This window comes from Eulemur rufifrons, chromosome 19, assembly GCF_041146395.1.
Source record: "Eulemur rufifrons isolate Redbay chromosome 19, OSU_ERuf_1, whole genome shotgun sequence".
NCBI classification, from domain to species: Eukaryota; Metazoa; Chordata; class Mammalia; order Primates; family Lemuridae; genus Eulemur; species Eulemur rufifrons.
Genome location: NC_091001.1, coordinates 19,563,629 through 19,577,423, shown reverse-complemented (window position 1 = coordinate 19,577,423; position 13,795 = coordinate 19,563,629). Strand labels below are relative to the sequence as shown.

Sequence of the window (13,795 nt, the reverse complement as noted above, 5' to 3'; positions counted from 1 at the left end):
AGACCCAGACCTGCCCAGCTTCATTACTCCACCCACCTCTGCTGTGGTGGAGAATGAGTCCCTTGGCAGGTCCAGGACCCCACCCACTGCCCAGGGCATTGGAATGCTTCTCCTGATTGACTAGAGCTGGTCACAGGTCCCAAGAAGCATCGCTACCCTGGCTTTTTCCAGCAATCGCTACCTTCTGGCAGGGAGGATAACTTGTACAGCCCATTACAGTATCTACTGACTCAATGACACAGAGTGTGGCTGACTCTTACCACAAGCACCATCTATCTCAGAGATTAAACTGGGAGTCCCAATATAATTCACGCTGTTAAGAAGACCACAGGGCTAGGGAAAGAGAAAGGATTTTAAAGACTTCCATTTCCCCTAGTCCACAAGGGAAAGAAAATCTGCCCATGTAGTACACCATTGCTACAGCCTACAAATAACTAGCAATTGAGAAAACCACTAGGCTAAGAATATCTATAACGAAGGTATCCATCCAGAACCTACCATCAAAGTACCCACAAGCAAAGCCAAAGGTCCTTACCCAACATATGCTACACTCTTAAGAGTGAAGGAAAAAAAAACAAAATTCAAAACAAGAGTGACAGCTACTCCAGATGAGAAGGAATCAGTACAAGAACTCTAGAAGTATGAAAAATCAGAGGGAAAGGACCCAGCACCAAAGGAGCACACCAGCTCTCTACCAATGGCTCCCAATCCAAACAAAAATTGTGAAATGACAGATAAAGAATTCCTAATAGGGATTGTAAGGAATCTCAATGAGATCCAAGAGAAAATGGAAAAGCAACTCAAAGAAACAAGAAAAATAATTCAGAAAATGAATGAAAAATTTACTGAAGAGATAGATTAAAAAAAAAAAAAGAACTTCTAGAAATAAAAAATTCATCTAGGGAAATATAAAACACATTGGAAAGTTTTAAAAATAGACTAGACCAAGCAGAAGAAAGAATTTCAGAGCCTGAAGACAACTCTGTTGAATTAACCCAGTCAGTCAAAAATAAAGAACAAAGAGTCAAGAGGAATGAACGAAGTCTACAAGAAATATGGGATTATCTAAAATGGCCAAATATAAGAATCACAGACATCCCTGAGGATGAAGAAGAAAAAGCAAAAGGCCTGGAAAACCTATTAGAGGGAATAATTGAGGAAAAATTCCCTGGTCTTGCTAGAGATTTAGACATCCAGATATAAGAAGCTCAACAAATACCTGGGAGATTCATTGCAAAAAGGGCATCACCAACACATACAGTCATCACATTGGCCAAAGTCAACATGAAGCAGGAACTCCTATGAGCCAAGAGGTGAAAACATCAAGTAACTTACAAGTGAAAACCCATCAGACTAAAAGCAGACTTCTCAAAAGAAACCTTATAAGCCAGAAAGGAATGGGGTCCTATTTTTAGCCTCCTTAAACAGAATAACTACTGGCCAAGAATTTCATATCCTGTAAAACTGTTTCATAAATGAAGGAGAAATAAAATCTTTCCCAGACAAGCACACACTAAGGGAATTTGTCACCACTAGACCTTCCCTACAAAAATGCTTAAAAGTGTTCTATACATGGAACAGAATAATTAATATCTACCAGTGTAAAAATACCCAAAAGTTAAAACTCACAGCTCTTATAGAACAGTAACACAAGGAAGAGAACAAAGCAACTAGGTAACAATCAAAATGATGACCAGAACAGTATCTCACACACCAACACTAACATTGAACGTAAACGGTCTTAATGCCCCCCTTAAAAGATGTAGATTGGCTGAATGGATTAAAAAACACAACCCAAATATATACTATCTCCAAGAAACCCATTTAACTAGCAAAGATTCTCATAGACTCAAGGTAAAAGGGTAGAAAAAATATTCCATGCAAATAGAAACCAAAAGCAAGCAGGAGTAGCTATTCTCACATCAGATAAAGTAGGCTTTAAATCAACGATGTTAAAAAAAAGACAAAGCTGGTCATTATATAATGATAAAGGGATTGATTCAACAAGAAGATATAACAATCCTAAATATATATGCACCTAATACAGCAGCTCAAATTCTACCAGATCTAAGGAAAGAAATAAATAGCAACATAATGGCTAGGGACTTTGACACTCTACTAACAGAACTGAACAGATCATTGAGGCAGAAGATTAACAAAGAAACACTGGAATTCAATGGGACTCTACAACTAATGGACCTAACAGACATTTACAGAACACTCTACCCCCAAATTGAAGACTATACACATTCTTCTCATCACATTTTTTCAAGATAGATCATATGTTAGGTCACAAAACAAGTCTCAGCAAATTTAGAAAAATTGAAATCATACCATATATTTTCTCAGAACACAGTGGAATAAAACTAGAAATCAATTCCAAAAGAAACTCTCAAAATTACACAAATAGATGGAAATTAAACAACCTGCTGCTCAATGATCCTTGGGTTATTGATGAAATCAAGATGGAAATTTAAAAAGTTTCAAATTGAATAACAAAGGTGACACAAGCTTCTAAAAATCTATGGGATAGACAAAAAGCAGTGCTAAGGTGAAAGTTCATAGCGTTAAATGCTTACATCAAAAACACAGAAAGATCACAAATTACCAACCTGATGTCACACCTCAAGGAACTAGAAAAAGAAGAACAAACCAAACCTAAAGCTAGCAGAAGGAAAGAAATAACAAAGCTCAGAGCAAAACTAAACAAAATGGAAACCAGAAAAACAATACAAAGAGTCAATGAAACAAAAAATTGTTTCCTTGAAAAGATATACAAAATCGATAGAGCACTAGCTAGATTAACCAGAAACAAAGGGGAAAGAACTCAAATTAGCTCAATCAGAAATGAAAAGGGAGACATTACAACTAAAACCACAGAAATACAAAATATTATCTGTGACTACTATGAAAACCTCTATGCACACAAACTAGAAAACCTGGAGGAAATGGATAAATTCTTGGAAACACACAACCTCAAGCCCTGGACCAGATGGATTCATAGCTGAATTCTACCAGACTTATAAAGAACTGGCACTCATTCTACTGAAACTGTTCCACAACATTGAGAAGGAGGGAACCCTCCCTAAGTCATTCTATGAAGCCAGTATCACTTTGATACCAAAGCCAAGAAAGGACACAACAAAAAAAGGAAAACTACAGACCAATATCCCTTATGAATATAGATGCAAAAATCCTCAAGAAAATACTAGCAAACTGAATTCAATAGCACATCAAAAAGATAATCCACCATGATCAAGTGTGTTTCATCTCAGAGATGCAAGGATGGTTCAACATACACAAATCAATGTATGTGACTCACCACATAAATAGAAGTAAAAACAAAGACCATATGATCATCTCAATAGATATAGAAAAAGCATTCAATAAAATCCAGGATCCCTTCATGATAAAAACTCTCAAAAAACTAGGCATAGAAAGAACATACCTCAAAATTATAAAAGCCATATATGACAAACACACAGCCAACATCACACTGAATTGGGAAAAGATGACAGCATTCCCCCTAAGCACTGGAACAAGACAAGGGTGCCCACTGTCACCACTTCTATTCAACATAATACTGGATGTCCTACCCAGAGCAATCAGGCAAGAGAAAGAAATAAAGGGCACCCAAATTGGGAAAGAGGAGGTCAAATTATCCCTGTTTGACAATGATATGATCTTGTGTCTAGAAAACCCTAAAGACTCCACCAAAAGACTACTAGAATTGATAAATAAATTCAGCAAAGTCTCAGGTTATAAAATAAATGTACACAAATGAGAAGCATAGCTGCAAAGAAAATATCTAGGAATATACTTAACTAAGGAGATGAAAGATCTTTACAGGGAGAATTATAAAACACTGATGAAAGAAATCATAGATGATGCAAACAAATCGAAAAAATTCCCTTGCTCATGGATTGAAAGAATCAATATTGTTAAAATGTCCATGCTGCCCAAACTGATTTACAGATTCAATGCAAATCCCATCAAAATACCAATGTCATTTTTCACAGATCTAGGAAAAATAATCCTAAACTTCATATGGAACCAAAAAAGAGCCCAAATAACCAAAGCAGTCTTAAGCAAAAGGTTCAAATCTAGAGGCATCACATTACCTGACTTCAAATGATACAAGGCTATAGTAACCAAAACAGCACAGTACTGGTATAAAGGTAGAGACATAGATTAATAGAATAGAGAACCCAGAAATAAAACCATATAGCTATGACCAACTGATTTTTGACAAAGCAGGCAAAAACATGCACTGAGGAAAGGATGCCCTATTCAATGAATGATGCTGGGAAAATTGGATAGCCACATGCAAAAGAATGAAATAGTATTCCTATCTCTCGCCATATATAAAAATGAACTCAAGATGGATTAAAAACCTAAATGTAAGACCTGAAACCACAAAAATTCTGGAAAAAACCATGAGAAAAACTCTTCTAGACATTAGCCTAGGCAAAGAATTTATGACTAAGACCTCAAAGACAAATACAGCAATAACAAAAATAAATGGGACACAATTAAATTAAAAAATTTATGCACACCAAAGGAAACATTCAACAGAGTAAATAGACAACCTACAGAATGGGAGAAAATATTCACAGTCTATACATCTGACAAACGGCTAATATCCAGAATCTATAAAAAACCTAAACAAATCAGCAAGAAAAAAACAATCCCATTAAAAAGTAGGCGAAAGACATGAACAGAATTTTTTCAAAAGAAGATATACAAATGGCCAACAGACATATGAAAAAATGCTCAACATTACTAATCACCAGGGACATGCAAATTAAAACCACAAGGAGATACCACCTTAACCTTATCAGAATGGCCATTATTTAAAAAATCAAAAAACAATAGATGTTGGGTTGGATGTAGTAAAAAAGGAATGCTTATATACTGTTGGTGGGACTGTAAATTAGTACCTCTATGGAAAACAGTATGGAGATTCCTCAAAGAACTAAAAGTAGACTTAGCATTTGATCCAGCAATCCCACTGCTGGGTATCTACTCAAAGGAAAAGAATTCATTACATCAAAAAGATACCTGTACCCAAATGTTTATTGCAGCACAATTCACAGTTGCAAAGATGTGGAATCTACCTAAGTGACCATCAACTGATGAGTGGATAAAGAAAATGTGGTATACATATCCCATGGAGTACTACTCAGTCATAAAAAGGAATGAAATAATGTCATTTGCAGCAACTTGGATGGAACTGGAGAATATTATCCTAAGTGAAATATGTCAGGAATGGAAAAACAGACATCACATGTTCTCACTAATAAGTGGGAGCTAAACGATGGGTACACATGGTCATAAAGTGGTGTAAAGGACACTGGAAACTAAGAAGGGGAGAGAGTGGGAGGGGAGTGAGGGGAAAAAACTTACCTATCAGGTACAATGTACACTGTTCTGGTGATGGATAAACTAAAAGCCCTGACTTCAGTATTATACAATTCATCCATGTAACAAGAACACTTGTACCCCTAATATTTTGAAATAAAAATTATGAAAAAAGAAAAACCACCTTTTGGAGAGCCAGGTTATTGGTTTGCAGAAGTTGGCAAACTTTTTTCTATAAAGGGCAAGAGAGTAAATATTTTAAGCTTTGTGTTGCACATTCCTCTTTGCTTGTTTTATAACTCTTTAAAAATGTGAAAAGCATTCTTAGCCCTTGGAACCACACAAAACAGGCACCAGACCACATTTCATCTATGGGCTATAGTTTGACAAGCCTTATAAAACATTTTCATATATGCTGAATCTCAAAAATGTGCCTCCTCTTCAGCATTCATTCTTCAGAAAGTTGGTCTCTACCAAAATATAGGCGCAGACCACGAAAGAGAAAGAAAGGGGTCCAGCAAAGAGGAGAACCAAAAAAGAAAGAGAGAGAGGGAAAGGGAACTCCTACAATGATGACAAAGTTCATCTCAGGATGATAGCACTGTCCTGAACAGAAACTCCAGGACAGATGTTGCCAAGAAGATTAAATTGATAGAATACCTAGATAGGTCTGGACATACGGAGAAGAAATTTAGACACCTGGAGGAGAATTTGGAGATGAAGTACATAGAAAATGATAAGGATATGGAGAGCTAAGCAAATAAACAGCAATAAAAAGTAATTAGTATGTCATAGAAAAGAAGAAGTTGTGCAAGAAAGAAAAAGTAATCATAGTATACTACATGGCTCAGCTGTGAATAGAATTTACATGGTCATAAGAATGTAAACCCTGGTCCTAATCTAAACAAAGTGATACACTTACTGGGAAGATGAAAGAGGGCAGGACGTGTGAATGTGTGGAGTAGTGGGAGGTGGCAGAGAACTAAGTCTTCACCTTTCACAGTGGGACAACAGTAGACAATGCTTATGATGACAATACCAAGAAACAGTGGTATAAGCTATGTTATTTAGCGACAGGCAAATAAAAAAGAAATAACTAAAAGGTTAAAAGTGATTTATTCCAGGGAGTAGGAAATAGAGTCTGGAGGTGGGGTGGGGTGAGGCCGGCAGAGTTTTTCTGGTTTTTTCTTGTCAAATTATTTTTTAATTTTTGCTTTGTCAAAAGATTTGGCTTTTTAAAGTACATGCATGCATAACTGATAAAAATAAAAACTCAATTTAAGAAATGCTCAGGCATAGTGAATATGGGCTACAGCTTTCCCTGCACATGCAACATTCGACAGATTCTTACACAACGGCTTTCTCGGGATCTCTAGGGAATGTCTCCAGGTTGCCTGTGATATAGTAGAGAGAACACCATAAGGTCCCTTCCATGTGTCCGCCTTGCGCAGCCTTATGGAAATATTCACCAGCTAACGTCTGTAAAGAGAGATGAACAAAACATCGAGTCCTCCTGACCGGGCTGGTTTCACCAGAGACAAGGTAGTGAGAGACTTAAAGCCTGGCTTGGAACTTCTGACAGCTTTTAAAAAAAAAAACAAAACAAGAAAAACCAAACCAGGGTAAGCCAACAGTTCCGGGAAGAAACCCAATCACAGAAGCCAGCCTCTGGGACGTATGACCTCGCCTCAGCTATTCTGTTGATTAAGTTTACCCAATAAATGAGACAATGTGTCACTATGAATAGCATTGCCATCTCATTTGATCCTCACATAACCCCTGCAGGCTGGATAGAAGACTTTATCAGAAGTCACACCAGGTGAAAATCCAGGCATTTGCTTTCCTAACCTCACTTAATACTTTCTTCAAACTCATGCGTAAAAATTGCATTTCCAGTAGGAAGGTGAGAATTAGAATTTGACAATAAAAAATCCCACACTCCCAGATGTGTGGGAGGGTTACCAGACATTTGCAATGCAGAAAAATATACAGCCTCCTGTGTCATCACAGAGGAAGAGGGAGAGAGTAAGAACAAATACTTAAATGGATACACTTCCACTGATTACTGTTATTTTTCTCAGGCAGTTAACTATGGTTTTTAAAAGCATGGGTTTGAAGTCAGACAGACTTGGGTTCAAATTCCAGTCCCCCTCCTTACTAGCTGTGTGGCCTTGGGCATGTTAGTTGATCTCTCTAAACCTCTTGCCTTCAACTGAAAAATGTGGCTTCTGTTAGGAAAGGGTTGTTGTGAGGATTAAATGAGATAACATATTCTTGAGGTTTAGTGCTTAACGAAGAATAATCTTCCAATCCCCCCCACACTCAAATCTGCTGCTGCCCCAGTCTTGTCCCTCCTAATAAATGCCACCTCCATTCTTCCATCTTAAATGCTGAACGCCCTGGAGTCATCCCTGACACCGCTCACACCCCACATCCAATCCATCAGCAAATTCTGTCGCCTGGACCTTTCGAATACCTGTCGGATCCAATCACGTCTCAGCCCTGCCACTGCTCCTGCCCTGGTCTCACCCACCATCCTCTCTCGCTTGGATCCAAAGCAGGAACCCCCCACCCCACTGCCACCCACGCCTCCCTTCCGTTAGTCTCTGCTAGGATCCATCACTGCCCTGTTCAAGACTGTCCAGTGGTTTCCATCTCCCCCAGAGCAGAAGCTGAGTCTCACACTGACCTTGTCAGCTACCTCGCCAGCCTTATCTCCCATCCTCCCCACCTCTCCTGCTCTGTGCTGGCCTCTCTGCTGTTCCTCTAGCACGCAGAGCCTGCTTTCCTTCTTGGGGCTTTTGCTCCGGCTCTTTTCCCTCCCTCTGGAATGTTCTCTCTCAGATATCTGCAAGACTCCTTTAGGAGTCTGTACAAGGTCATCTTCTCAGAGAGGCCTTCCCTGGTGTCCCTTGTGTAATAACATCCCCCAATCTCCACCCTGTCTTCCCTCTCCTGTTTTATTTCTCCCCGTAATAGCTGTCCTCCAGTCTTCCTTACATTGTATATTTATGTATTGTCTTTCCCTTCCATGGGAATGAAAGCTTCATAAGAGCAGGGACCCTGCTATATCCCCAGGGCCCAGAGGAGCGCCTGGCATTGGGTGGGTGTTCCCTAGATTTGGTTGAATGCAATGAGCTCGGGCTATTATTATCATTATCAATATTGCTATTAATAAAGAGGGCTTACATTTCACACTGGGGCCAGGTCCTGACTCCACTGAGTGTATGGCTCAAAGTTACTTAATCTCTCAGAGCCTCAGCCACCTAGTCTCCAAAATGGACATAACCACAGTGGCTAGTTGGGAGGAGAGGCAGGATTACATGAGACAGCACGTGGAAGGTGTTTCGCCCGGTGCGTGGCACAGAGGAAGCGCTCAGTAAACACTGGAGATTGCCATTGTTTTCGTTATTATTAAATCTGGTCTCACACCAAGCAACGCTATCTGGACTCAGCTCTCTTTGCTTCTAGGAAGATCAATCTCTGCACCATCTCACACTCATTCCCCCTTGTATCATCTCCCTTTTCTCCCCCCTGTTCGACCCCCCACCCCCCGCCCCCCGCCATGAAGCCTTCCTGACTGCTTTCCCCACCACCCCCCTCTCCAGAAGTGTTTGGGTCATGCCACTGACCACACACTTGGCACTTGGTTAAATGCCACCCTTTGTTCTGCACTATCTTATCTTCCTAACTGGACCCCCTGAGCTCTGTGAGGGCAGGGATTGTGTCTGGGGTGTGTCTTTGGGCCCCACAGTGCCTGGCCCAGGCTGGACCCACAGTGCACCCTCGAGTGGCTGCCCAGCTGCAGAGCTGCCTCAGGTGCAACTCACTTGATTCCTGCCAGGAACTCCTGGGAAAACGCCATCCAAATACAGGACTCCAAGATTGTACGATGCGTCTGGGTTCCCCATATCTTCTGCTTTTAACCAGTACTTTGCCGCTTTGGTGTAATTTTTCTTGAATTTGTGGTAATACCATCCCAAGCCATTGACTGCTTGATGCAATCCCTGAATTTTAGAATAAGGAAGAAATTAATTTTTTTAATGAAATCTAAAGAGATTTGGAAGCAATTGTTATGGAAGCATTCTGCCTGAGTCTGAACAAAACCTTCCCTTTCTCTATTTTGGGGCAGATGGCATTAAAGAAAAGCTAAGTGCCAGGAAACATGAGTCCGCCTCAGTGTCTTCCCAGGTGAGTCTCCCAGGCTGCTGCCAGGATTTCTGGCTCCAGCTCAATGGTGCTGCTGGCCCCAAATCACTGTTCGGCTCCTGTGGGCTCCTATGTCCCGCCCTTGTCTACGAAAGGCCTCCTATCGCCCTGAGGTATCAGCAGTGCCCTTAAAATTCATGAGCACTTGGCTGAGGCCTGAAACTTGCCCTGGCTGGGACAGTTTCTAGGTGACCTGCTTGCCCATCTTTTGATTCCTCTGCCCTGAACACCGACATGCACTCTGAGCGAAGCAGCCACCACATCCTACTTGCAAAGCACAGGTGCTCTGTGTCTGCTGGGCACCCCAGTTCCGACAGGAGATATAGAGTCTGGTAGAGGCAGAAGCAGAAGGGGAGGGTGGTGCAGAAGACGGGAGAGTTTCAGAGCTGTGTCTAAATCTGGACCTGGTACCAGAGAAGGGCCCACCCATGTCCATCTGGCCTCCAGCCTCCTGTTCTTGTCGTATTCATTCTACAGGTACTGCTGTCTGCTTGGCCCAGATGCTCCCACTTGCGTCGTATGACAGCCTCGAGCCTGCTTGTTAAAAGCTCAAGAGTCCTGCACAGGTGCGAGTGGTCCTGACAGAGCCTCCTGCCCAACCGTGAGACACCTGTGTGCACACCTTGGCCTACAGCACTCTCATTCCTCACTTCCTGCCAGAGCTGCACAAGACCATGAACGAGCAGGGGAAAAGAGGGTTTGAGGGGCAAATAGTGCCCTTGCCTCAGTAAACTTGTTAAGTCAGAGTCTAAGTGGGCAACCAAATCTCTTTAGCCTCCCCTATCACCAGTGAAGAATGGGTGTCTCTGGTGTCTCTTTTTTTTTTTTTTTTTTTTTTGAGACGGAGTCTCACTCTGTTGCCCAGGCTAGAGTGAGTGCCGTGGCGTCAGCGTAGATCACAGCAACCTCAAACTCCTGGGCTTAAGCGATCCTCCTGCCTCAGCCTTCCAAGTAGCTGGGACTGCGCCACCATGCCCGGCTAATTTTTTCTATGTATACTTTTAGTTGGCCAGATAATTTCTTTCTATTTTTAGTAGAGACGGGGTCTCGCTCTTGCTAAGGCTGGTCTTGAACTCCTGACCTTGAGCGATCCACCCGCCTCAGCTTCCCAGAGTGCTAGGATTACAGGCGTGAGCCACCACGTCCGGCCTTCTGGTGTCTCTTAACAATAGACAGATGCCCAGAGTCCAGCCTGCAGCTCTCCCAGCCTGCAATGGCTCCCAAAATGCTAAACTTCTAGTCTGCACGTTGTAATCCAGGTGCCAGAATGACCGAGTGAGAAACTAGCAACGCTCGTTAGAATACAAGCTCCATGAGGGCTGGGATCTTGGATTTGTATCCCAATCACAGAGTAGGCACTCAATAAATAGTTGACAAATGAACAACAGCCACTCTCTGAATGATGCAAAACAAAGTGGAATCCAAATCCTAACCCTCAGGAGGGAGAGTAGGGCTCACATCTGCAGACTTCCCGAATACCCGACCTTGGAGAGCCACGTGTGGAAACGTCAGTGCCGTGGATCCGTCACGGAAGCATTTTTCCATGACTTTTTTCAGCTTCCAAGGTAAGCTTCCACTAAGTACTGCAGAATGCGCTTTAACGAGGTAATAGACCAGGCCACACTAAAGTGGCAAGAGCCATCTTTGGGACAAGCCCACAGAAGCTACACAGCAAGATGGCTTTGTGTAGCTCAGGAGAACACAGCTTTATTCAGATGCACCCGTCACTGCTCAAAACATTTTCAAAACTCCTTGTTTAGGAATTGCATCGGGTCCCAGTTCAGGAGACCCACAAGGAATCCTGTCTTACTGATGAATGCTCATACTTTGTTCTGGATATTCACCCAGCTCGATCGACGGATCTGCCTCTGTGTGCCCTTTGGCTAGTTCCAAAAATCAAATTATGTGCACTCTTCGCCACAGCGTCCAACAAGGAGTGGGGACTTAATAAGGCCTTGCTGAGTGAGTAATGAGAATCCCATAAACACTTTCAAGGACATGACTACTCCAGACCATAAAGCTGCATTTCCCAATACTTCTCTAAGCTCTGCTAAAAGCCATTCAAAATACAGCACAGTAGACATCACTTCACCACTAGGAAACCCCCTCTCTGCCCCACTTTTTAGGGTGCACCGGAACCGACACCCTCAATGACTACCATCAAGTTGCTTTTCTATGTCTGCCCTATAATTTGTGTTGAGATCAGGAGCTGGTGTGCACATCAGGGGTGCCCTCTTCCTGGCTTGTGTGCCCTCTGGACAGCACACAGATGGAGGAAAGGCCTCTTGGGTCTCCTACTCCATGCTCTGACTTCCTGCTCCAGAGAACGAGACACTCTGAGCTCCTCAAGAAAAAAAGAACGGGGAAGAAAAATCAGCATGGTCACTTGAGTAGTCTTCATTGTTACGGCAAATACTAGCAGCCTTAGAAACAGAGCCCATCCAAGAGCCAAAAGGGTTATAAAATGCCTCATCAAGGTGTAGAGTTATAAGTTTCTACAAATCCGTTTATTTGCCCCTCTGTACGCATGCACACGTGAGTGTGCGTGTGGGTGTGCATGCACTGGGCGCGCGCGCGCGCGTGTGTGTGTGTGTGTGTCCTCACCACCAAGCGACATCACAACCTCTATTCTGTAGCACTGCATAGAAACGAGCTGACTTGAAGACACCACTGAAGTGTAAATAATGACAAAAGCAAAATAACTCCTAAACCTGGCAATAAACTTGATAAACAGCCCAGTCATCAAAGCACAAGAAGCAAATGGGAAATGGACACGACAGGGTTAACCTTCAAAGGAATTAGGCTTCTGGTTTTCCTAATTCAATGGCATTTATACCCATTCAGTCTCCAGGAGTCCCGCTGCTTGTTATCAGGGCAGTTCCTGATTATAATTTTAGCCTTCAAACAAAATCAGCCTGAATTCTATTGACTGGAAGGTGAATTCAGCTTTTGAATGTTGCTGCCCCCATTGTGGCAAGTTTCTGCACGGATTGTAGCTCAAAAGTGACTAATCACGGGCAGTGCCACCACCCCTCCCCACCTCACCCCGTTTCCACCTTGGGCTTTGTAGGAAGAGGCCGGCCCTTTCCTCTTTTAGACGTGTGAGCGTGTGGGTGTGTGGCGGAGCTGTTTCCCTCCACAATGTGCGTGCGTTACCTTGGAAGCTGCTTTCTTCATCAGCTCTAAGGCAAGCCGTCTGTTCTTTTTCACTCCTTGACCCTAAACATTGATAAACTGCAATGATTATGAAGAAAATAAACCCAGAGCGCACTCAACAGCATCACACAGATACATCAGAGTTTGATATGAAGTATTTAAGAATAAAACCCTAAACTTCTCCATTTAAACCCAATATTAAAGATCTATATGCAGCGCTGTTACATCACCACCGTCACCGTCATGTTATTATTTTGCTTGTATTTGAGGAACAGAGGTAACAAACCTCCACCTCCCAGTTTAGCAGTCACCACCACGTGAACTGCATTCCCGTCAACCCACAGGTGCTGTTGGGAGAAGCCAGGAATCAGGTTAAATGAGTTTAGTCATCCTGGCTGCTGTCCCCTGGGGATTATCTAATTGGCCAGCCAGAAAGCACTTTATATGTGTTGGACAGTCCAGAGTTATTAGGCTATCACTTGCAGCCTTCCTCGGTCCTGGCTGGGGTCCCCAGGGTGGAACATCATGGCTTCAGAGCCAGCTTGAGGACCTGCCATGGAGGAGACAGAACCCAGAGGAATTGGTGGCCTCAGATGCAACTAACAGAAAACTAACAAGCCTCTTCCAGCAAGAAGAATATTCTTCCAGAAGAGGTGGTATTTCCACCGCAGAGCCAACATGGGCCGTGGGGCTCTTGTTACAAGACAGGAACTCTGCAGACCACGCTGAGATGTCTGGAGGACCCTGTGGGGAAGTGGTGGGTCTGAGGGTGGGGTGCAAGGGGGTCCCTGAGGTCTCTCTTGACACAGACGAGGAGAGCCAGCTGAAAACTGCAGCTGCTTCCAAACTCACTTAGAATTACTGATGCTGCCCACCCCCCACGTGCCACATAGGGTCCTCCTGGACTCAGACACAGCGGTTGACAGGATCGCACGTGACATGAATATGAGAGGGTTTTGCAACAAACAGCTATTAACTCTATTTAAGTGCTTAGCGGGATGGTAAATGGAGACAGCACTAGTTAACATTCCTGCGTTACTGAACGTGGGCCAAGCACTGTCTAGTACAT

At 42.7% G+C, this 13,795-nt stretch overlaps 1 protein-coding gene across 1 annotated transcript in view; it reads right to left on the bottom strand.

Annotated features, from left to right (window-relative positions):
- The window catches only part of SEL1L3 (SEL1L family member 3), a 106,144-nt gene that overhangs the window by 25,749 nt on the left and 66,600 nt on the right, over nt 1-13,795 (bottom strand). The window contains exons 14-16 of the mRNA XM_069494200.1: nt 12,727-12,789; nt 9,192-9,368; nt 6,713-6,840 (exon numbers count right to left, since the gene is read on the bottom strand). Coding sequence (XP_069350301.1) covers nt 6,713-6,840; nt 9,192-9,368; nt 12,727-12,789 — 368 coding nt within the window. The remainder of the gene's footprint in view (nt 1-6,712; nt 6,841-9,191; nt 9,369-12,726; nt 12,790-13,795) is intronic.